Source organism: Apium graveolens, chromosome 8 (assembly GCF_009905375.1).
Source record: "Apium graveolens cultivar Ventura chromosome 8, ASM990537v1, whole genome shotgun sequence".
In the NCBI taxonomy this organism is placed as follows: domain Eukaryota; kingdom Viridiplantae; phylum Streptophyta; class Magnoliopsida; order Apiales; family Apiaceae; genus Apium; species Apium graveolens.
The window spans coordinates 38,879,783-38,904,826 of NC_133654.1; the positions used below are offsets into that span (position 1 = coordinate 38,879,783).

General features: G+C 35.2%; 4 protein-coding genes across 4 annotated transcripts; 2 read left to right on the forward strand and 2 right to left on the reverse strand.

Moving 5' to 3' along the window:
• Window positions 1–6,284: 6,284 nt before the first annotated feature.
• Window positions 6,285–7,927, forward strand: LOC141676711 (putative xyloglucan galactosyltransferase GT19). Its single transcript, XM_074482416.1, has one exon. The coding sequence runs from the start codon at window positions 6,368–6,370 to the stop codon at window positions 7,730–7,732; it is 1,365 nt and encodes a 454-aa protein (XP_074338517.1). The 5' UTR covers window positions 6,285–6,367; the 3' UTR covers window positions 7,733–7,927.
• Window positions 7,928–8,036: 109 nt separating this feature from the next.
• LOC141676712 (beta-ketoacyl-[acyl-carrier-protein] synthase III, chloroplastic-like) lies at window positions 8,037–14,477 on the reverse strand. The gene is made up of 8 exons (XM_074482417.1): window positions 14,004–14,477; window positions 12,523–12,671; window positions 11,576–11,712; window positions 11,209–11,314; window positions 10,979–11,097; window positions 9,429–9,493; window positions 9,133–9,355; window positions 8,037–8,527 (listed from the first exon to the last, which is right to left on the reverse strand). The coding sequence occupies exons 1-8, from the start codon at window positions 14,186–14,188 to the stop codon at window positions 8,306–8,308; spliced, it is 1,206 nt and encodes a 401-aa protein (XP_074338518.1). The 5' UTR covers window positions 14,189–14,477; the 3' UTR covers window positions 8,037–8,305.
• Window positions 14,478–16,565: 2,088 nt separating this feature from the next.
• LOC141676710 (flavin-containing monooxygenase FMO GS-OX-like 4) lies at window positions 16,566–21,078 on the reverse strand. Its single transcript, XM_074482415.1, has 7 exons — window positions 20,415–21,078; window positions 20,024–20,094; window positions 19,488–19,640; window positions 19,273–19,355; window positions 19,013–19,148; window positions 18,721–18,894; window positions 16,566–17,000 (listed from the first exon to the last, which is right to left on the reverse strand). Exons 1-7 carry the CDS (start codon window positions 21,007–21,009, stop codon window positions 16,794–16,796), a joined length of 1,419 nt encoding a protein of 472 aa, XP_074338516.1. The 5' UTR covers window positions 21,010–21,078; the 3' UTR covers window positions 16,566–16,793.
• Window positions 21,079–23,809: 2,731 nt separating this feature from the next.
• LOC141679503 (uncharacterized) lies at window positions 23,810–24,319 on the forward strand. The gene has a single exon (XM_074485989.1). The coding sequence runs from the start codon at window positions 23,810–23,812 to the stop codon at window positions 24,317–24,319; it is 510 nt and encodes a 169-aa protein (XP_074342090.1).
• The last annotated feature ends 725 nt before the right edge of the window (window positions 24,320–25,044 follow it).

Sequence of the window (25,044 nt, forward strand, 5' to 3'; positions counted from 1 at the left end):
ATCAACTTAGCAGAGATGTACAGGGAGCGCAAATTTACTAAGTTCGGGGATCTTCTATCAACTCTCCTCGTTGCTGAACAGAATCATGAATTGGTGATTAAGAATCACCAATCCCGTCCAACAGGATCTGCCCCATTACCTGAAGTAAATAACATGTCATTTCAGCCGAATGTACGTGGAAAAGGGTATAGAGGTGGACGGGGCCAAGGGCGGTACCTTGGACAAGGTCGGAGCCACGGGCATTTTCGTCCATATAATAACTCTGGTCACCGGAAGTGGCAATCTGAATCACAGAGTAAAAGAAAGGCATCACGAGGAGGAAAAACTGAAAATATTTGCTATAGGTGCGGCATGAATGGGCACTGGACACGTAATTGTCATACCCCAGATCATCTTGTTAAGTTATACCAATCTTCTCAAAAATCAAAAGAGAAAATGGTAGAAACAAATTTCGCCAACAATAACATAGATGATTTTCCGAGAATCACAACTGGAGGAATAAGCATTAATGGTCCGAATGAACCTAACGAAACTCCCATATGGGAGGCTGAAGATTAGTTTCATATAATTATTATAGTAGTGTGTATTGTGTGCTTTAATTTGTTTGAACTATGTAGTGTGTTATGTTCTTATCAAGTAAATTATGTTTCTTAATTATATACAGAATGGACTCTGAAGATATATGCATTGCTGATTGTGGTACAACTCATACGATTCTACAGAACCAAAAGTATTTTATCCAAATAACCAAAACCAAAGCTCAAGTCGGAACAATTTTCGGCGTATCTAATATAATCGAAGGTTTTGGAAAAGCTAGTTTCGTCCTACCTAACGGTACCCACATACACATTTCAAATGCATTATATTCTAGTAAGTCTACTAGAAATCTTCTTAGTTTTAAAGATATCCGACTCAACAATTTTCACATCGAAACTACCTCTGAGGCTGATAGATAATATCTTCTTATTACTTCCGCTAAACCTAGCAACAAGAAAATCTTAGAAAAGTTTCACTCACTTTCCTCTAGATTATATATAATGAAAATTAGAACTATTGAGTCACACAATGTCGTTGCTTCCAAACTCATAGATCCAAAATCTTTTACACTTTGGCATGAAAGATTAGGTCATCCTGGCGTCTCTATGATGCGTCGTATTATAGAGAATTCTACTGGTCATCTTCTTAAAGATTTTAAAGTTCTTTCCAACAATGACCTTCCATGTTCAGCATGTTCTTTAGAAAAATTGATTACTCGACCATCCCCTACTAAAGTTCAGCTTGAAAGCCCAATTTTTTTAGAAAGGATCCAAGGTGACATATGTGGACCTATACACCCATCATCTAGCCCATTTAGGTACTTCATGGTATTAATCGATGCCTCAACTAGATGGTCTCATATTTGTCTTCTCTCAACTCGTAATGATGCTTTTGTAAAAATACTTGCCCGAATAATCAAATTATGAGCTCAATTCCCAGATCATTGCATTAAGTCAATTCGTTTAGATAATGTCGGCGAATTCACATCTGCAACTTTTTTCGACTATTGCATGTCTGTAGGAATCTCAGTTGAACACCTAGTTCCTCATGTACATACACAAAATGGGTTAGACGGGTCTTTTATCAAAAGACTCCAACTTATTGCAAGACCGCTGTTGTTGAAAGCAAAATTACCTACAGTACATCTATTTGAGGTCACGCAATACTTCATGCTGCTAATATTATTAGGATTAGACCAACTTCCTACAACCAACATTCTCCGCTACAACAGGTACTTGGTCAAGTTCCTAATATTTCTCACTTCAAATTTTCGGAAGTGCTGTATATGTGCCGATTGCTCCACCACAAAGATCGAAGATGGGAGTTCAAAGAAGAATAGGTATCTACGTTGGTTTTGATTCCACATCTATAATTAGATATCTAGAGCCTCTAACCGGAGACTTATTTACCTCAAGATATGCAGATTGTCATTTTGGCGAGTCTATGTTTCCTCCTTTAGGGGGAGATAAACATTCAAACAAGGTTAATCCTGACATAACATGGAATGCATCAGGATTATATTTTCTAGATCCACGTACCGGTCAATGCGAACTTGAAGTTAAAAGAATTATTCATATGCAAAATATCGCAAACCAAATGCCTGACGCATTTAACGATTCTAGAAATATAACTAAATCTCAAATACCTGCAGTAAATACTCCAGCTAGAATATATATACCAATTCAAAAAATCAGATACAAAAGAATTGGTTACAGAATCAAAGCTACGTCTGAAGCATGGTAGACCGGTCGGTGCAAAAGATGTTGCACCACGAAAAAAAAATAAAGAAAATTGCCCCTGAAGTGGCACATGCTCCAGAAGAAGCAAATACCCCTAAAGTGGTATTATCTCCTGAAGAGATTCCAGTCCCCGAAGATACGGGATTAAACAATCATGAAATTTCAATAAATTATGTGCATGATATGAAATTATGGGATCGAAGTAAAGCCATAATCGATGATGTATTTGTGTATTCCGCAGCATTGGATGTAGACATAAATTTTGATCCTGAACCACAAAGTGTGGATGAATGTCGTCGAAGAAAAGACTGGCCAAAATGGAAAGACGCAATCCAAACAGGATTAAATTCATTGCGTAAAAGAGAAGTATTTGGACCTGTTGTCCAAACACCAATCAGTGTGAGCCCTGTTGGAAATAAATGGGTATTCATAAGAAAACAAAATGAAAAGAATGAAATTATCAGATATAAAGCCCGACTTGTAGCACAGGGGTTTTCTCAAAGGCCTGACATTGATTATCAAGAGACATACTCGCCAGTGATGGATGGAATTACTTTTCGTTTTATATTAGGTATGGCATCTAAAGAAAAATTGGAAACACGTCTTATGGACGTCGTTACTGCATACCTTATGGTTCACTTGAGAGTGAAATTTTTATGAAAATCCCAGAAGGGTTAAAAATGGATGAGTTCAAGAAACCTCGTCATAAATACTCCATTAAACTTCAGCGATCATTGTATGGACTTAAACAATCTGGTCGTATGTGGTATAACAGACTTAGTTGTTATTTACAAAAGAATGGGTATATTAGTAACCAAATTTCTCCATGTGTTTTTATCAAAAAATCACAATCCGGTTTTGTGATTATTGCTGTATATGTGGATGATTTAAACCTTGTAGGAACAACTACAGAGGTTGATGAAGCTATCATATACCTAAAGACAGAGTTTAAAATGAAAGATCTTGGAAGGACAAAATATTGTCTTGGTATACAAGTCGAGCACTTGTCATCGGAAATTTTCCTCCACCAATCTACATATACAGAAAAGGTTTTGAACATATTTTACATGGATAAATCTCATCCATTGACTACTCCAATGGTGGTTAGATCTTTAGAGCCTGATAAAGATCCATTTCGACCACGAGAAGATGATGAAGAGGTTCTTGAACCTGAAATCCCATATCTAGGTGCAATTGGTGCACTTATGTATCTTGCAAATAATACAAGGCTCTGGCAAATCACAAACTGGATATGTATTTACATATTACGGTGCAGCCATTTCCTGGAAATCCACGAAGCAAACTACAGTGGCAACCTCAACAAATCACTCAGAACTCATTGCAATTCATGAAGCCAGTAGAGAATGTATTTGGTTACGGTCTATCATCAAGAATATTCAAGAATCATGTGGATTGCCAGACATCACAAGAAATCGTACTGTCATGTTTGAGGACAACACTGCATGCATTGATCAACTCAAGGAAGGATATATCAAAGGGGACAGGACGAAGCACATTTCACCAAAATTCTTCTACACTCATGAGCTTCAAAAGAATGGTGAAATTGATGTACAACAAATTCGGTCATGTGACAACCTTGCTGATTTATTCACGAAATCATTACCGAATTCAACATTTGGGAAGTTACGACATAACATTGGAATGCGCCGACTCAAGAATTTGTTTCAACAAAATTCAGAGAATGATTAGTTTTTCCAAGGGGAGATTGTACTCTTTTTCCTTCGTTAAAGTTTTTATCCTACTGGGTTTTTCTTTGACAAGGTTTTAATGAGGCAGTCTATGATCCATACCACAATGACAATCAAAGGGGAGTGTTGTGAATTGATTGTCACATGGTCAAACATGTAATAGTAAGGCTAAACTTAGGTGTAGAATTTTTACAATTTGAATTAATTGCATGTCTCCTTTCACTTGCTATAAATATAGCTTGAATCAGTGAATGAAAGATGCACCGAGCGATTCTTTCTTTGCTCCTTCTGCTTCTCATATTGCTCTCTCTCTCTCCGGTTAAATATAGTAGTTCTTTAGCAGCTCTTTTATTACTATAACCAGTATTTTATAATAATATAGTAGTTGTTACATTATGAGAATGGTACTAAAATGATCAGTGACTTGGTGGGAAGTGGTAGTTTAGGTCACCTAGCTTCTCTCAACTACATTGCTTACGTTTCATGAGTTATACACATAGATTTGCCATCATCTTTCAACAAAGTAGATAGTCTTTAGGTCAAGGCATTCTCTGAGCCACATTGCCACATTGTTCAATTCATGTACTACAACTTTTCATGTACATATAACATATGTAACTTGTTATGAAGTACTTGATTAGCTGAGAAGATAAACGAACAGGTACTTAGTTCACCAACATTTTGCCTAACACTTGAAACCCAGCTTTGTTTAAGTCATATAAATAGCCAGTAAAATTATATTTCATTCCAATTCAAATTACAGCATTTGATAATAATCGAGATCAAGAAAGTTAATTTACACAAGCTTTTGTTTATCAAATCAATAATGACCACTTACCACCACAGTATTGTAATAGCTCTCATCCTTGCATTATCGGTTTTAAGCTTGGATATGAGTTTCGCAGCACGTCACTTGCTCCAATCTTCACAGCCAACAGTACCAACCATTCCGACTCTGCCTAAGGTTGCATTGCCTCCACTACCTGCAATGTCAACCCTTCCGAAAGCAGCAGCAGCATTGCCACCAATGCCGACTATTTTTATTCCAACAATACCATCTCTACCAAATATGCCTACTAAGGTGACATTGTCTCATTTGCCCGCATTATTTCCGACCATTTCCACCACAATGCCATCCTTTCCTACTATCAATATCCCTACAACTATGCCCTACATTCCGTTTTTTACTTCACCTCCATCAACCACTAGCCCTTAAGATTCCCCGCTACATATTTTCTTGGACTTGTCTTTGTAGTTCTGGAATAGGTTAATGATCTTATGTTGGTTTTATCTCTCTATTTTGCTCACATTATTTTTCCGTTCAAGTGATTGTTTTGTGCTCTGTATTGTGTCTTCATTTGATTCCCTGTTCACGAATATTTCCTGTATTTAGTCATTTGTGATTCGTTAAGATATATATATATATATATACACACACACACTTGAAATTTTAGTTGCCTCTTCAAGTGCAGAAACATGAATGTTAAATACACACTTGGATAAAGTGATGAGCACTTGAGAATACTGCATGAAAAAAAAATTACTTGTGTTGTGTTATGACTGAAATCACATTGCCACTGCCATTAACAAAAATTCACACAGAAGTATTTAGGATAATGCTGAAATAAAATTATGCAGTTAGTCTGTCTAAAATTTAAAACATAATCTGATGATGCAAATATTATGATTCGTATTCTAAGTTACCTAGCTTCACTTGTTCAAATAGAATGATTGAAACTAAAAAAATCCAATGAAACAATGCGTGTCTAAAACACATTTTAGTGCAAATCTGAGCATCTTGGTCATGGAAATTTCAATAAACATGTGACACGGTCAAGAATAAGAATAATTTTAGAGGTTTCAAATTAGTACCAAAATGAATTTCAAATATTTATTTGTTGTGGTGTGAGTGGCTATAAATTAATTAATAATAATGAATCTCTTCCATTCACATAAATTTTATCAATAAAAATATTTTAAATTGTCAAGTCACAAATGTCATATTTTTTTAGATCAAATTTTGATATCTAACTTAATACCAATGCATTATTCATAAAATTAACTGTCAAAATATTCAAATATTAGAGTACAGGTAAATATTATAAAATCATAGTTATGTTTTGGGCTGCGTTTTTAAAATCTTTTCCATCCGGGGAAAATTAATATCAGAACGATACAAAAAATGTTCCAGTCTGGGCCTTAAATAATCCAATGCTCTGGGTAACATGATTATAATCTCCGGCTCTCGACATAATAAACTCTAAAAAACAAAGTCGAGAATAACATGGGACCAAAACAAGTCTACAAACCACACCAACAAATCCCGCTTTTCCTGCAACAAACACAAATACACATGAATAACACTACCACTAACCGTGAATCATGATGCTCATCACTCTTCTTCACCACCCATCAAAAGAAAAAACACACCAGAAAATGCCACCACAATTGGTCATTTACCTTATTTTCTGTACACTCATTTTGATCACAAACTCCCAAGATCTCCGAACAGAATGCAAAGATCGTTGGATTTACATAAGAAAACTCCCATCACATTACAATTTTGACCTCCTCACAAATTGCTCAGAATATCAGACATATGGAAATTTCTGTCCTTACATTTCAAACCATGGCCTTGGCCCTAAAACACATAACAACTCTCACTCATGGTTCCGCACTGATGCTCACATGCTTGAACTCATTTTTCATCGTCGTCTTCTCGAATACCAATGTCTTACCACTGATCCAACCATTGCCACTGCTGTCTTCCTCCCTTATTATGCTGGAATAGACTCTCTTAAGTACTTGTATGGAACAGAACAAAATTCAAGTTTTCAACATGGTCTTGATTTGTATCATTACATAAGACATGTTGATTCTCCGGAGATATGGGAAAGGCGACACGGGCATGATCATTTTTTGGTAATGGCTAGACCTGCTTGGGATTTTTGTCAGCCATTATCGAATGATCCACCTATTTGGGGTACTTCTTTTCTTGAATTGCCCGAATTTTATAATGTAACTGCATTAACTTATGAATCTAGAGCTTACCCTTATCAAGAAATGGCAATCCCATATCCAACTTCATTTCATCCACCAAAATTAGCACTTTTTGATTCATGGATCAGTAGGGTAAGAAGATCAAGAAGGAACACTTTCATGTTGTTTGCAGGCGGTGGTGGATTATCCACAAATCCGAATGTAAGGCGAAGCATTTGGTTAGAATGTGCGAATATAACTCTGACTAACAGGACACATGATGGGTATTCGAGTTTATGTGAGTTTGTTGATTGTTCTAATGGGATTTGTGAGCATGATCCTATTAGGTTCATGAAGCCAATGCTGCAAGCTAGTTTTTGTTTACAGCCTCCCAGTGATACTCCAACGAGACGCTCAACATTTGATTCGATAGTTGCAGGCTGCATACCAGTTTTTTTCGAGGAAATGTCTGCAAAAGCACAGTATGGATGGCATTTGCCGGAGGACAAGTATGAGGAGTTTTCAGTGTTTATACCAAAAGATGATGTTGTTTTCAAAGGGCTTAAGATATTGGATGTGTTAACAAGTATACCAAGAGCTCAAGTTAGAAGGATGAGGAAAAAAGTTTTGGAGATGTTGCCTAGAGTAATATACAGAAGACACGGAAGTTCACTTGGTATGCGGGATAAAAAAGATGCACTTGATATTGCTATAGAGGGAACTTTACAAAGAATCCAATCTAGACTCAAAGAAGTTGAAGTTCAATGAGCTAGTGAGTAGTATACTATTTTTGTAAATTTTAACTACTGCATTTTGAAATTTTTTGGTTTGGGTTTAGTAACATTCTTTGCACCACATTTAACAAGACAAGGGTAATGGATTCTTTAATCCCATTGGTAATAAATCCAACAAGTGCTCTAAAGCTCCTGACTCTTGCTACATGACATTGTTCTAAACTGTTTCGTATAAAATGTTCAGAATAATTAATCATTGATTTACACATTGAGCTAGCATAAAACTTGTGCAAGAGTTGTTAACACAAAGGGCAGAAAATGCTAGCACAAGATTCATATACTGGAAACAAAAAAGTCTTATAGTTATAATTGCACAAGTTTCTTGAACTAAATACAAAAAACTGATAGACGGGATAAAATTACATTTTATTGATCCTAAATGGTTTAAGAAAATGGAGGACTAAAAAACAAACAAAAATGAACTAGTAAGATGATGGAATGGCAACCTCCCTAAAGCATATGCATTAATCTGAACAATAAGAAAGACCTGAAGAGCTGTGATGTAAGATTTTAAGTTGTTTATCTGCAAGGATTATAGAAATTTGTTTCACCCCCATCTTATGATAGCAGAACCCCATGTCAAACCCGCCCCAAATCCAGCTGTTGCAATAGTGTGGCCTGGCTTTACCTGCCCGCTTCGAACAGCTTCATCCAATGCCAAAGGAATTGACGCTGCACTTGTATTACCATAATTCGCCAAGTTTGATATAACCCGCTCTAATGGGACTTCCAAACGATTGGCAACTGCATCGAGGATTCTCTGGTTTGCCTGCATTTTGTATGGAACAGGAAATTATTAGCATAGAACTAGGTGAGTGATACACCATTTCTAAATTTATTAATATCTTGTAAATAAAGTCATCGATTTTTTTCTTTTTCCTATGTTAAATTAATCATGGATATTTTCAAACTCGTGAAATTGTTAAAATTAAATGGAATCATAGGTGTATGTTATGTATTGTAATTTCAACCTTTACAAGTTGGATATGATATTCCAAATATTGGATGGAAGGAGTAAAAATGTCGCACAAGGAGAAACCATATATTCTTAAAAATCCAAATCAGTAATAGAATACTTGCCAACATCTGTTTTTACCAAGGTGAGGTTGCGCTTCTGATGGTAATTCAGTGTTGTGAAGTTGCAAGACAAATTTCAGCTCGTTACACAAGCTTGCACATTATGCAAGTTTATAAGGACGAAACAGGTGTTGTAGATAATATACAGGTTCAAAATTCACAAATTTCTTTCATTAAAAAGTTCTTCCTAATTCCTAAATGCCATGATATGCAGGTTTAATATGGCTGTCCCATTCATGTAGTTGGAATTTAAAATCAATAGTTTCATCAAGTATATCTGTGATTGTTTGCTCTTACCTGATGAAGCAATAACCAATCAATGCTGGACCCAGTAAGACCAGCATTCTGTAGTGCAAATTCAATTGACTGTGGCACCGCACGAACAGCAAAACGAAATACCTCATTACCACTCATCTTTATGCATGAATAAGAAGGGCAATTCGGAGGAAACCCTGATGCTGCACCATTAGAGGCCGCTGCATCATCCAACACTTGTTGTTTCATGGTGGCATGCAGATGCCTACAAAAGTCCTTGAAACATAAGACAAAATTATAAAACAAGGATCCTATTTTCATTAAGGTAATGGACGAACCTCTGGCCATCACCATCACTATGCAAGTCAAAACCAAATAAACCATCATCCTCAATATCACAAGCCTGCAAAGTATTTCTAAATCAGTTCAGATGCAGGCATTATTATCACAAGATTGCATAATCAACAAACAAATTACTTGAAAAGTTGAATCAACCGAGAGTACTGTACATGGTAAGAACACGAATTATGTCATAATTTATGTAATAATCCTATCAGGTAAAGGGAAGTACTAGGTTTTACATCTCTCAGCCTCATCTCTCGAGCCTAGTACGAGCTGCACAAGTAACCACTATTTTCTTGCTTTAACAGATACCCCACCAAAAAAATTACGGAACACCTGTTCTAGCAATCTAGCTTAATTATTAGGTACGTCAATCTAGATTAAAGCATTAATAATAATAACAAAGGAGCTCCAAGAAACTTTCTATCGCTTTTCTTTTTCCACTGCTTTGACTCTCATGGAGGCACATCTATATGCATGGTAATTTACATAGTTATAATAATAGATGCCGCAGAATGCAAAACTTGTCAAGGCCAAGAAATATTGCAACTTAGCAATTAGGAAACAATCATAATCTGCGTAAAGTGACTTCTAAGTTCTCTTAAATTCAAATCACAATGTAGGAACCGCTAGTACAAATTTGGACCCAACAAATAGTGAAGTCTAACAGTATATACACTTCAATTTTTAGCAGTGTTCTAAATTTCAGAAATTTTGGGGGACTAATTGGGTCTGGTCCCCTTAAAGCTTACTGATCCAATATGGATAAAAATCATTGATTGTAATATTAAATGTCTTTGTTATAGTTTTTGGACAAAAATTTAAAGTCTAATTGATTTATTATCAAGTTTAGACATTGCATTAGAATTCCATCTGTAATAAGATTTTTATTTTGTGGATATTACACTTGTATAATATTTACTTACATATAAATAATAAATATCTTCACTCGTACGATTCAGACCCTGACTAAATTCCGCGTACTCTCTATTGATTCGAAAATTCAGACCCTGACTAATCATTCCGCGTACTCTCTATTGATTCGAAAAATCATTTTGTGTGGCGCCCTCACTGATCTCTGACTTTTGCACCACGTGTTAGCTACACAGATTCGGTGAACCTTGTAAGGATAGATGCCTTTTTATGTGTAGAGGAGCTATTGTAAAGACATTAGCATTACTTTAGTATGCACCAACCAGAGAAAGTCTATTAGACATTAGCTTAGCTGCGCCAACGAGAGTAAATCTCCATGCATACTTTATATAAGTGATGCGAAAACCAGTTCATTCTAGAGATTAAGATTAAAAACAGTTAACATTCCAATCTAAGATTCTGTAGCAGATCAGTGATTGAGCAGAAATTGTAACTTGATATTTTTACTGATATTGGTACATTTTAGTTAATTCCAAAATTACAACTGAAACACCACTAACATATTGCACCTGAGGATTTCTGTAATTACACATAGGGAAACTCCAGCCCGCTAAAACCAAATATATTGTAAATAACCTAGATTCAGATTAAAGAAACAGCCTTAACTTTATACCTGCAGCAATACAGCACCAGCAGCATCCCCGAAGAGGATGCAAGTCCCTCTATCAGTCCAATCAACATAACGGGAAAGTGCATCAGCCCCAATTACAAGAACATTTTTAAAGCCAGACCCTGCGTATAAATTGCAAGTTCATTTATTAGCAAAACTCATTTCGGTGAATTAAAAATGTGACAATGTTAGAGCATTGATAAAACTTTTAACAGATATAATTATATTTTTACCTCGGATATAAGAAGACCCTGATACAAGACCTAAGATGAATCCACTACAAGCAGCGGTTATGTCAAAAGCCAGTGGATTTTTTTTGCAGCCAAGTGCTTTTGGGATCTACATATCAATAAGAAGAAGAGCAAGATAAAGAATCTGGAAGATATAATTATCCTAATCAGGCTGAGGAGTATTAGAACGACATTGATTAACAGAACACATGTTAAGTTTATTAATAATTAAACAAAGTTATAGTGGGTGGGGGGCAGGGGGGTATTGCTGAAATATCAGGTTATATTGACTGAAGTGTTGACTGATCCCACACCATAAAATTTTATTTCCACTTTCTATGTGCAGAGATGATAAATCTTTAATCAATACCTGAGGAGCACTTCCAAATAGATCTTCTGGAGTCGACGTACACAATAAGACTAGGTCCACGTCATCAGGATGAACTTCTGCCATCTCAAGAGCTTTTCTTGCTGCCTCCGCTGCTAGACCTGTTAAGCTATCTTCCCCTGCAATATGAACAAGCCCAACTGAGCATACTTTTCTTGTGACTATTTTCCTATTCTCACAAAATATATGCTTCCATGATACCAAAGACTAAACAATGCACACAAAACAATTAAAGATCTTTAACTCTAGCAGGCTTATAAGTACAATAGAGGCCTTCTTTCCTTTAGCACAGGTTTGCATAAAAGATTCAATTAGTTTCGGTTCCAACTACGTCTGTACTGTGGACAACTGCCACCACGCTAGTCATTTTAAAGCGGTCGTCAAACATTGGTTATTAGTAAAAATTACTTCACATTGAGGTGGAACGAAAGGCAACAACTTTAACTTGCATATATGCTTGTAAAGAATATCACTAGGCATTGAACTTCAATTCTGTAGTCAAAAATCATATACAAATAGATCTCACATACAAACTTAAAAATGTACAAAGAAAAACTTTAACCCTAGAAAGAAAAGTAAGGACCTAAACAAACATTTAACACTCTATGCATATGCTTCCCTACATAGATAGGCATGACCCGTAGCCTTGTAGCTTATGTTAAATGTATTGTTTATCAACTCTAACTCCGAACTGCATCAAGATTATAGTATGCAATTTTGTTTAAAAAAATAATATGTTGTGCTAAAGTTCAGCAACCATTTAATGAATCATATAAGAGTCATATACATGATAAAGATACTGAACTTCTACCATGTTCCTAAATATTGTCTGGGAAAGGTGATGGAGCTCATTCTTAAATCACAATACATCTATTCGACTTTCAATTATTCATCTGGAGATTTATTCATGCAATTATGGAAATTCTCACCTGAAATAACCCGTCGATTTCGTATTCCAGTGCGAGTAGAGATCCATTCATCATTAGTTTCTACAAGTTTCGCAAGATCATCGTTGGACACCTTTAAACTTGGTACCGCAGAACCACATCCAACGAGTTTGCAGCCTTTACTGACAAATCTGTAAACATTAATAATTAAAAACCAGCATCAGGGAATGGAAGTTTCTCACCATTTTAATTCTTGACCAGCTTCATGCTAAATGCGAAATAGGCCCTAATCATGCTTACAGCATGAATGAAACACAAGTAATAATGCTTTAAATTGTGTATTAATGGACCCGAGACATACGATGTGAGCAATAACTTAGTCAGATCTTAGAGAAACGTTGTAACACAAAACTAACATGAGCAGGAAAAATAGAAAACCTCAATTCCATCATTTTTCCAATTCCATCATTTTTTTTACAGAAAATATTTTACACATTTTTTTGAATCATTTGTGTATTTCTTTCTTCCGTCAAATGACACAGAACAAAGCTACTTGTGATTCTTATGCATACTCAAAACACTGTCCTGTTCATGGACTTATAGGTTTAAATTATTTCCCTCTTACCCATACAACAAAGTCAGCATGATCTAAGGAACTAATAGCATTAAACCGTTGACAGGAAAACAATTACAACCTTGACAGTCTCATTACATATACACTTGTGCACACAAGTGTTCATTTACAACACCAATCCTTTTCAGATATTCAGAAGTCCGAATCAAGTACAAATGTACAATCTTGCCATTGGTTAGGATTTGACAGTAAACCTTTTTTTACGCGTATATATTAATTACTGGTACTTTTCTTTGAATGTTTTATTTCTTCAAAATTACCAATAGGCAAGAACCTCATGTTACTGTCACTTCAACATGCCTAAAATCTTTTACCATCACTAAATTCTAGTACTGCCTAGATCCCTAATATGTAGCATGTTAAACCAGAGAGACATACGAAAGTTTTGTGTCTTTAACATATCACTCGTCTAAAACTCAGATTCTGATAATCCAGTTAATTTGGGGTAGCTCTACTATAGTAGTAAACTTAATCATCTGTTAATCAGGCAGAAGACTAAGACCTTGATCGTAATAGGCTAATGAAGCTGCATTTACAATTTTATACTAATTTCAAGTATAAACAAACTTTGCAAACAAATTCCGAAATCCCTCAAAACCCGGTGGTGGCAATTGAGTCTGAAAAACTGACAAAGGCAAACTTTTTTGGCAAATAATCCACGAACACTATTCAACTCCCCCAAAACACTTACCAACCAACATAAAAGACCCTTCTAGTCGAAAACTCGAGATTTCTTGTTAAAATATCTAACAACAAAATTCAAACTAAACTACACTAACACCACCATAATTAATCAAAATTTCACATAACATAACCACCAAACCAAACATTTACCAATTCATGCAAATAAAAACATTAGCTAACCAATAAAAACCAACCAAAAACTCACCTGGGCACTCTAGATTCAGAGCCAGAACCAAGCTTCTCTACACCTTCAACACTGCTGGTGCACAATACCCTTGCAGTCATTCCCTTAGAGGAACAAAACCCAGATCCATAAACACCTATTGATGGATTAATCTTCCCTCTTACACTCTGCACTGAAGGTGTAAAGAACCCATATGCATTTGCCATTGTTGTATCTATATGTGTGTGTATATTTCAAGAAAGATGTAAAGATCAAAACTTTATTGAATTTTATTCAAGAAAAGTGATAAAGCTAGGATCTTTAGCTTAGTGATGATAGAACAAGAAGATATTATTCAAGAACAAACAGCCCATAAAGAAAATAAATAATTAAATAAATTGAATGGGGTGATTTTTGAAATGGTTCGGAGAAACCAAAGAAGATGAAAAACAATTGGATACTACTATGTTAAAACCCCAACTAAAAACTACTGCTTGTTGCTGGACTAATGTATAGTTTCCCAATGGTAAGATTTGTTTTTTTATAGTACCAAAGAATGAGGTGTATAGTTCTAAGGAAAATGTCTAGTGAGGTGCATCTAGACGCTGATGTGTAGCTGCCACATAGATATGAAATGAAATGGTAAGGGGATTCTGGCCCAACTCGAACCGATTCAAAAATCCAAATAAGAATATTTTAAAGTATTTCCGGAAATAAATTGTAAATTTTAATTTATACTTTAATTCTGGATTAAAAAGCATTTTATTTGAAAAATTTTTATTTTATCCAAATTAATTAATTTTGCCTAATTTTCCTTTGTGCCGTTAAAAGAATATTTTTTGAGAGGTAAGTTGGCTAAAAATGAAATCGAACTGCAATCGAATTATAAATTTCAATTTAATTTGAATTTGGATTAAGTATTGTATCATATTTTAAAATTATTTATTACTTCTTGAGGTCAATTACTTGATTCGATTGTGTTCAATTTTATACCGTACATGTTCAATTCTTTAAGATTATACATCTAACTTTAAGAATAGCTTGTTAAGAAAAAACTATAGCACACCACAGAAACACTGCTAACAAGAATAGCATAAATGCATTAAAGACTTAATTTATATCCTGATTTATTTAATTTTACCGAATTCGGATTCTGATCAGATTTTAGTCGGATTTTTCATAGCTCAATCCCCGGATCCGTTAGGATCACGGATAACGGATAGGAGCTCCGATCCATTTATATTTAAAAAAATAATTATAATTATATTGAAGCTAATCCATCACGAGCAATTTAAAAATGGTAAGTAGCAAAAAAACATTAACTGTAGCAGCTTGATTTATTCACTGTATAAATTTAGAAAGTTTGGTAAATCAATTATATATGCACTTCAAGGTCCGGATGTTACATGCATAACTAAGCTTTTATGATATAGAAAACAACACTACAGGATTTACAGAAGCCCATAATACATGTTAACGAATTTTTTTTAAAAAAATGCATTACATATTTTATATTTAATTTATAATTTATTATATATATTCAGATCGGATCATTAACGGATCGGATCAGCCTAAATCCATATCCGTTACTTATCGGATCGGATTTTTTTCAGATCAGATTTTTAATTTAATCATCTATATCCACTCCATTAGCCCTCGGATCGGATCGGATCGGACCGGATTTCCGATCCATTAACAGCCCATGTGCAAATAACCAAAAATACGACTACTGGTTCAAAAGCCCAAGCATGAATGTGGTTTACTTCCCAAGTTTAAAGTTGACAGGCTAATAAGCAGGTGCTTACACAATTCAACCAAATCGACCAAATTGATTCGAACCGACCTTATTTTGACCGATTTGAATTAATTTTTTTAACCCGATATATATTTGGATTGAAAAAATGTCAATCCGATTTAATTGAGTTGGATATGGATTTTAATATTTTAAAATCGGTCCAATTTAACCCGATTAAAAATATACTTACACGTTAAACCGTTAATTTTATAATTATGAATATGTTCAGGCTTAACTGATATTTATCTGTAACTTATAACATCGGTTCTCAATACTTAAAAGAATATGCCACTGTTTTCATTTATCAAGTTCAATGTTTAAAGAATAAGTACTATATTATCACTCTCTTTTGGCATATTTAAGCCATATCTGATATGGATAGTTGTAATATTTTGTTAAACTATTTTCAAGTAGACAATCTGCTTTATTCTATGATTATTAATATTAGTTTTGAATATTTTTTGAATATTTACTAACCGATCAAACTGATTCAAATTGAAGTATCATAAATTGGTTTGGGTTACAAATTCAAATAGTTCGATTTCAGTTAAAATTTTGAAAACCCGAATTAATTAAATTGGGATGTTAAATTTCCTAATCCGCCCAACCCCATCCGTGTACACCCCACTAGTAACTACTATCTCCATTTTGGTTGGTTGTTGTGAGGTGGTAAGAAAGGAGTAATTATAAACCTTATCCTCTCTTAATATTACACTAACTTTATTAATAATGTGAGTGAAGTGATTCTGGAATTAAAGAAAAAAAATACTATTTGCTAGTAGTGATCATGCTTTGTGCATCCAAAAGTATAGTTAGCTCAACTGCACAAACCTATATACATCTTTAGGTACATGTACAATGACATTGTGTCGGTTTTTCTTACAGTATTTATTGATACAGTGACATAAAGGTTTGTATAAATTTTACAACTTGTATGGGTTACCCGTTAAAATATCACCCCCTTGTACAACAATGATGTGAATGATCCGTTTGACCAAAATATTACAACAATGTACAATGGTTTTAGTGATTGATGATCATCCCTTGATAAGATTTTTTGCCTCCTTTAAGTTTTTTTGGAAGTCTTCATGAGCTTGCACAATTAGGTGTTCATCATCCCATTCATCACGATATGTTTCTGGTCGAATTATCTTGCTCTTTGATGACAAGATATACATTTCCTTTCTCCATTCTTCGGATGGTGCAGCTTTGCACTCGGCAGCAAGCCAATCATTATATTCATACTGTAGGAAATTGAATTAATAAAAAAAGTTGAGCTTTAACATGCCCATCATACAAGAACTTGGGCTTTCATATTCAGGAACAATTTGAAAGTTAAATAACTAATCTGTGGCATGCATGGTGCAAAGCTGTAAAGACATCATCAGAATCCATGTTACTAATTATTGAGCAAACATAAAAAGTGAAGGCTTCAACCTTTAACTAAGGGGTAGGTGATGCAGGACAAGATTTGTAAAAATGATGATTTATCAAACAAAACACGATAAAAAGATCAAACAATGAATTATACGATACCAGGAATAATTAATCAATATTATTACCAAGAAAGTGTATAATCAAAGCTAAGTAATAATGTGGGGGATTACAATGATTATATAATAAATTGCAACCCTAATAAATAACCTAATGGACTAAGACTCGTTAAAATTGGACTTTATTATAAATAATCTTCTTATTTAATATACTATCAGCCCCACATATAAAATATAGAGATAAATACTTTACTTATCTTTACACTAAATAAATATAAACTAATTAATAACATATAGATTAATTCTTTATTCTCGTTCCTCGTTCCTCATCAGTAGGGAAGTACGAGCATTGTTTCTAGAGGAACTAAAGCTACAGAGCTAACTACATAATGTAGATTCAGCTGTGTACAAGCACAATATTTTAAGTGGCAAAGGGATTCCAAGGGGTTGCCACATCCATATGTAGGAGAAGATGGATTGTAGCTACTTCTGCTAATGGTCTAAGTGTGGGAATTTTAAATATTCACTAGCACTATATAACTCCATTAAGCAATAAAATAATACTATAAAAGTATCTGTGCAACTGTATGCCACAGTGTGCTGGTAGCTACTTGCTTGGAATGCATATTGCATCCAGTTTAAACTTGGTCTCTAAGGCCTATATGTATCAGTTTGTGCCAAGCAGATTTTCTTTCTCCTACTCTTAACTAGATTGAGATCATTTTCTCCTTAGACAGGGTTATAGGTACACACAAGTATTTACTTTATATTTAAAGCAACATATAAGACACTCAACCATTGATACAACTAAATGACTTGATATCTTATTATTAAGATTGTAGCGCTACCAGTTAACAATTCTATAATCTTGAGAAGAGTTAAATTCATTCTGAAGAGTTTCATTTACCTTTTTCATATATATATATATATATATATATATATATATATCTCCATTTAATTAAATACACTGATTGTGTTGTTATCGTGTATTTCAAAGTAAAAGATAGATTTTGACTTCTTGGAGCTACGTATTGAATACTAATATTATTACAACCATCATGAGAAGTAAAAAATATATCCCTAGTTTAGATCAAATTATAATTACAGTTTGGCAGTATTTGGGGTGAATACTGTCAACCACACAATAAAAGAGTTACTATGATTTTGTATAGTAAGACTTTAGAAGATATGCTCAAGTAGGTTTAAAGTATAAGACTAACAACTAAACCTCATAACTGCATACAGAGACACTCATGGCTTCTGGTGTTATATTATCATTATCTTTATATTCGCTACTATAGGTATTTTCACGGCAAGCTACATATATACATACCAAGTTATACAAAAAAATGAGATAAACTTCAATATTATTAGTACAAATTTATTACTATCACGTGTTTCCAACCCAAACAGAACAATGTTCAGAGTTAAAAAAATAGCTCGAACAGATTCTTTTTTACTAAAAGCATACCTGATAACTAGCCAAGTTATGGGTGTATCGTTTGGGAATGCCAGCCGCTTCCATGGATGAGTAGAAATTTTCAACATCTTTCATCATCTCCTCCGAAGAAGGAAGTGAAAATTTGCCAGATAAAGCACCTGCTATCCACTTGCTCTGAAATTCAAACAATGGGAAAGGAACAACCTGGAATGAAGTATACAGAAAGTTTATGCAATTATTCTCATGGTAAAAAATAGTACAATGTGCTAAAGAAAGCCAACAAACTCGCTGTACCACAAGATAATGCAAAGTAAAAATTAACCTTCCAAGGAAGACCAACAAAAGAGAGCCAAGGGGCTAATGCAGGTGGGAAAATGTGCTTATAAAGTGGCCCCACCCGATTGTCATCAACAGTCACAATGTTATTGGTTTTGAGGAAAGGGAAGTGATACTTGTACCTGATATTTAAAAAAAATGGCCGTTGGTGTTTATTAATGTGTGTGACAAATTTACAGTTCAGTAAATGTATAGAATAACCGGAAACTCGCCAAGCCTAATCGATGTCTAGTGATTAGGACATACCCAGTGCAGTGGAGAATAATGCTTGCACGGACTTCATTTCCATCTTGAAATATGACAGTACCTTCTTCTCGCACATTTTCTATCTGCATTGGTATTTTGGTATAGCTGATGTCAGCAAAATTGATCAACTCAACTACTAGTAACAAGTTTCAAAAGATACCCGTTATCGACTTCCTATCATAGCCTCCCACATCTTGTGAGTATCGGATTTATACCATTGGATGAAGCCATATATTATCATGGCCAGGTAACTTGGTCGAGTTTCCGTCTTTAATTGATCTTGATGCAATATGGACTTCTTTGGCAACCCTGGAAACATCACGAGATATATCAACAGCACTTGCAGCACTTCCTATCATAATTACAACCTGACAACACATCCAGAACAATTAGCCACTTATCCAACATGCTACACTAGACTAATAACTGAATGCTATTCATATGAAAACCTTTGGATTATCTAAAATTCACGCATCCTATAAATTGATTTAAGAATAAGCATGAAGCTTTCAAGTTGGATATCATGAGTTGCAGTACCATTAATTCATTTTCCACACCAAAAACAAAAATAAAAAATTACGGTCAGCTATTAATTGATTTCTCAAGCCAGTCTCCAGCATCAAACATGTGAAGCACATAATAAATCTTTGAAATTCTATTTAGCTGCATAGTTTGAACTTTAACCATAAAGGTAAAGAAAATCTCATTGCAACAGGATGAGAAAATCTAAGGAATACAAAACAATAGGTACCTGATTATGATAGGGATCAGGAACACGGTAGTTGTGGCTATGAATTTGCTTCCCTGGCCATGCATCAATACCTAATTTTATTTTTTTCGTACAACCATTTAAATGCAAATTAATGTCCCGTTTACTTTAACAATATAATTATACATATCATCAATCTTTAAAATTAATCAAGTTCACATTATGCACCTACAATACACATACATTGGAGTAAAAAAGTCCAACATTACTCAATACTCAATTCTCAATAGGAATACCGTGACAAAATTCAAAAATGACTTAAAATAACACAACTGCCAAATTTTCATTTCTTTAAGACCATATATTCAATTATATCAAAATTTAGCAAGTTCTAAAAAACACGAAAACGAAAATTAATTACTTAAACAACTACCGGGTATATCCGCAATCCGGGGCTCCGTATAATGCCCATTACACACAACAACAGCATCATAAACCTCATTATCAACTTCCCCATTTTTCCCATACTTCACTTTCCATTTCCCACCATCAACAATCCCCACTTCAAGAACCTCCGTTTCAAATCTCACCAACTCGCTGAGTCCAAACTCGCTAGCATAATCATTCAAATACTCCATCACTTCTTTATGACCCGGGTACCTTCTCGGATCCCTTCCGGGTCGGGTCGATTTCACAAATGGGTAATCTCGAAAACCCATTACTTCTCTCGGCAAATTGGTTCTCAGAGAAGCATAAAGACTGCCGTGTACAATGGTTCGGGTCGGGTCGGATCCGAGAGGATCCGACTCGGTTCTTGGGTCGTATACCCAGGTGCCACCGAGAATGGTTTCGCGCTCGAAGACGACGACGGAGTGGCCTTCACGTTGGAGCTCACGTGCGGCGGCCAGACCTCCGGCTCCGGCGCCGATGACGGCGACGTGGCGGAGCCGGGTCGGGTTTTGAATAGGCATGGATGGGTAAGCTGTGAGATGGGTGTGTATTGGAGGTGGGGAAAGAGGGGCGATCATTGTTCAATCATTTTGAAGATTTTTTCTATTTTTTTTAGAACAAGTATTTCCAACCCAACTGCACTTTTACACTATTTTCTTGTAAAACGACCCAATTCTAAAAATAACATTTTTTTGGTGTCCCAATAAAAATTAATCAAATTTGATATCACACTAAATTATTAGTGTTATTTTATGTTTTCATATTATCCTTGTATGGTGTCATAACAAAAATTATTTCAAATTTGATATCACACTAATTTTTATATTATCCTTGTACTCCTTTACAAGAAATAAATTTGTTTTATTTGTATTCAATTATTTTATTATTTTTAACTTTATTTTTGTATTTTATTTATAAAATAACATATATAGTATAAAAATGTTGTAAAATTTGGTATTAATTGGTTGAAATTGAATTTAAATATAGTGTAGTTTTGATATTATTTTAATGTAAAAATTACACAAAAATAACTATTTTAAAGGGTTGGAGATGCTTTTAGGAAACTTTCGTGAGGTAATAATATGTATTATATTAAATATTCAAATATATATTTTCCTAATTTTAAAAACAAAATTAAAAATGATAAACAAATATTTAGACATATTTGTTGCTTGTATTTTTCTTATAATCTCAAGAAAAATATTGTGAGATTAATCTCTGAATATCTATTCTCTTTTTTCTTTGAATATTCCTCGGGATTAAGGGTTAGGGTTAGGATTTTTTGTTTACATGGGCTCATTTTATAAACTGATTTATAAGTATATCGTATTTGTAAATATATTTCTTATTCAAAAAGTTTTATAATTTTAAATTAATCATGATATTCATTGTTACACATTATTAAATGTCCTATATAAACCCTCTTACTTGCCTGACTTTGACTTTGTGTGAATTTATATATTAATTTATATATCAGTCCGATAACGCTCTTTAGAGCATGTGCGCAGAGCCCAAGTGGCTGACATGGAGGAAAAAGGGAAGGAGTTGGGTTTTGTGGTGCACTGGATAGAAAAGAAAAAGTTGGTCACGCCCTCAACTTATTTTTTTATTGTTTATTCATATTGCTCAATCAAATATGAATAGAATGAATTAAATATGGCCTACAAAAAACTTGGACTCACGCCTTGCATTGTAGTGGACTGTCCAACTCATTTCGTAAGCCCATAATTGCTTCGTTGGCACAACAAAGGGCATAATCTGACAGAAGACTCGGGTTCATGCATTATACATGCTCTTATATACTCCTTATAGTCGTGTGTGAAAGTTAATCTTTTGGCAACAATTTATTTTTTTTAATAAATTAGAGGTTTAAACAATTGAAACTTCTAGTATCAGTGTTTGGTGGTTACCTTTTTGAAATAGCATTTTGGTGTCAAAAAGCTAATTTTAAAAAATCTATTTGGAGGAGTTTTTTCAACAAATATATACAAAAAGCTAACTGAAACAACTATTAATCTTTTGTTCAAAATAACTAAATTCAATCCTCTAGTCAAAACAGCTTACTCAATCGGTTATTCAAAATTAATTCAAACCGTTATAGGTAACAGCTAATCGTTAATTGTCAAATATGGCATATATATAAAGAGTAATGCTAAATAACCCAAAAATTATATCAAAATAGTTACAAAGTGACGTGATATGACATGTGTTCAAATATAATTCGTGGGTACATATGAATGCACGTGGAGTCCCGTATTATTACGAGGAAAGTTACTATTTATAAAGTATTTGGGAAAATTTTCTGTAACAATATTTGGGGGCTCCATTTTCCATATATAAGTTATGGGTTTGATACTTCTAAGTATGTACTCACCTAACTTATGTTAATATAACTAGTTTTTTAATGTGAATGCACGAGGGATATTATTGTAATAACATAATGTTGGACCAAGACAAGACGACCCAAATGAGTCATAGTTAGAATAATTATGGAACATAATGTAAAGCCCAAGAAGGCCCAATTTGTAATATAAAGCCCTTTTGGGACTTGGTATAAATAGAAGACAACAACCTCATTGAAGGGGGTTGGCAAATTAAAGTAAATTGATCATCTCCTAAAATTAAAGTCTTAATAATATAATAATATTGTAGGCTTATCACTTGGCGCTAGAAGGAGCTTTGCTTTATAGATCCAACCGGAAAATGATTGTGGAAGAGTTTGATCCGGGAACAGCCGGATCAACTCAAGTGAAGGAGTTGACGGCAGAAATTGCCGCCAACCCCTCGACCTTCGATGGCCGTGAGCTTCCTAAGCAGTGGGCGTTAAAGCCAAAATGTTTTTTTCCTCCACCTGAAGGCCCTCCTGAGGATCAGCCGGAGAGCTTGAAAGATACACGTCAAAGAGACAAGAAGAGAAAATCCGTCTCAAATCAGCGTTTTAGAATACAAACCTCTAGAGGTAAGAAGGTTCTCTCAAGCGACATGAGACTACATTTAGAAAAGAAAGAAAAGCTAAAGGCTCAAAACCAAGAAAATCCGGAAGAACCAGAAAAACCATTTGATTCAGATGAAGAGCTAGAACTGCTAGAACGTGAAACTCGGAGGCTGCAGGCCAAACTCGAGCGAAAGCGTGAAATTCACCGTCTCCGTCAAGAGCTTCAACAAACAACAATACAAAATAAAGAGCAAGATGATGAATTTTATGATGAAGACGATGATGCAGAATATGAATATGAGCCATCGACAGAGTCGACCTATTCACAACCACGTGAACGTCGACAGCAGACAGTGTTATCCACCGAGGTTTCGCGCTAAACCGAGTCCATAGAGTCCATATCACATGAAGAATTTTCCAAAATGCAAGAAGAAATCGCCCAAATGCGTAACATCATGAGGAATCAATCAGGATTCGAAACTGTCTCTGAAAGCCCTTTATCCCTCGTTCTCGAGAAAGCGCGCATCGACAGGACATTAAAAACTCCATCCTTCGATCACTTCGACAGATCTTCAGACCCGTTGGCATTTCTCAACACATTCGACGGACGAATGGCTTTCTTCGGCCACTCTGAAATCGCCCGTTGTCAGCTTTTCTCTACATGCCTTCAAGGCACAGCACTCCGATGGTATAGCAATTTGCCTCCTCGATCCATCGACTCATGGGCAACCTTAAAAAGCAAATTCCAAGCCCGGTTCTCCAGTAACTACAAAGACATCAAGGTCACAACGTCTTTGATGACAATGCATCAACGCTCAAGTGAGAGCCTCCGCAGCTTTTTAACCCGATTTAGGGAAGAGATCGCCGAGATTCCAGATTTAATTGAACAAATGGCCGTCAACTTCTTAACGGCAGGCATCGATAAGTCACGACATGGATTACTCCTAGAATAAATTTTCGAAAAAAGGCCAAAGACTCTCCAAGTAGCATTCCAAATTATCGAACATCGTATGATGCTCCAAGAAGCAGAGAGCTGCATTCAGTCACCCCGACGCTCTTCAAGGCATGAACGTCGTCGTAGTTATAGCCCGCGATCTCCCGCGCGAGAAAGACGCCATGAGCGTCGTCCTTCACCTCCGCCACGTGTGGATGATCGCTTTCTGAGGGACAGAAGGGAAAGGGACTGGCAACCCCGCACTCGACCAGAAAAAGAGTTCACTAAATTGAACACAGAGAAGACAACAATTTTGGCAGTTCTAAAGACAGAGCCAGACTACAGACCACTGAGGCCCATGAAGGCCGGAAGACCCCCCAGTTCTAGATATTGCGAGTATCATGAGGATACTGGTCACACTACAGAAAAGTGCTTTCAACTTAGCAATCTCATAGAGGGAAAGATTCGTCGGGGATAGTTAGTACATTACGTACAACAAGAAGACAATCCTAGACGTCATCTTCGAGATCAAGAGGATCGGGTTATTAACGTCATATTCGGGGGAGCAGCTTTCGGAGGATTCTCTCACAACTCCAGGAAAACATACGCTCGAGAAGTCTTCAACGTCAATCCCTTGACAGTTAAACGCCCTCGTGCGAATCCGACCCCGGTCATTTCCTTCTCCGATGATGATTATCATCCGGGGCTCATCAAGGGTCATCAAGATGCTCTTGTCATCACTAC

What these genes read in the sequence shown, in the direction of transcription:
- LOC141676710 (XM_074482415.1), bottom strand. Translation starts at nt 21,009, where the DNA reads ATGATCGCCCCTCTTTCCCCACCTCCAATACACACCCATCTCACAGCT. An exon ending in ATTATTCTCCACTGCACTGG is followed by an intron (nt 19,149 to 19,272) that starts GTATGTCCTAAT and finishes TTTAAATATCAG; the next exon opens with GTACAAGTATCACTTCCCTT. An exon ending in ATAACTTGGCTAGTTATCAG is followed by an intron (nt 17,001 to 18,720) that starts GTATGCTTTTAG and finishes AATTTCCTACAG; the next exon opens with TATGAATATAATGATTGGCT.
- LOC141679503 (XM_074485989.1), top strand. Translation starts at nt 23,810, where the DNA reads ATGCGTAACATCATGAGGAATCAATCAGGATTCGAAACTGTCTCTGAA.
- LOC141676711 (XM_074482416.1), top strand. Translation starts at nt 6,368, where the DNA reads ATGATGCTCATCACTCTTCTTCACCACCCATCAAAAGAAAAAACACAC.
- LOC141676712 (XM_074482417.1), bottom strand. Translation starts at nt 14,188, where the DNA reads ATGGCAAATGCATATGGGTTCTTTACACCTTCAGTGCAGAGTGTAAGA. An exon ending in TATTTGGAAGTGCTCCTCAG is followed by an intron (nt 11,315 to 11,575) that starts GTATTGATTAAA and finishes ATTGATATGTAG; the next exon opens with ATCCCAAAAGCACTTGGCTG. An exon ending in CTGGTGCTGTATTGCTGCAG is followed by an intron (nt 9,494 to 10,978) that starts GTATAAAGTTAA and finishes AATACTTTGCAG; the next exon opens with GCTTGTGATATTGAGGATGA.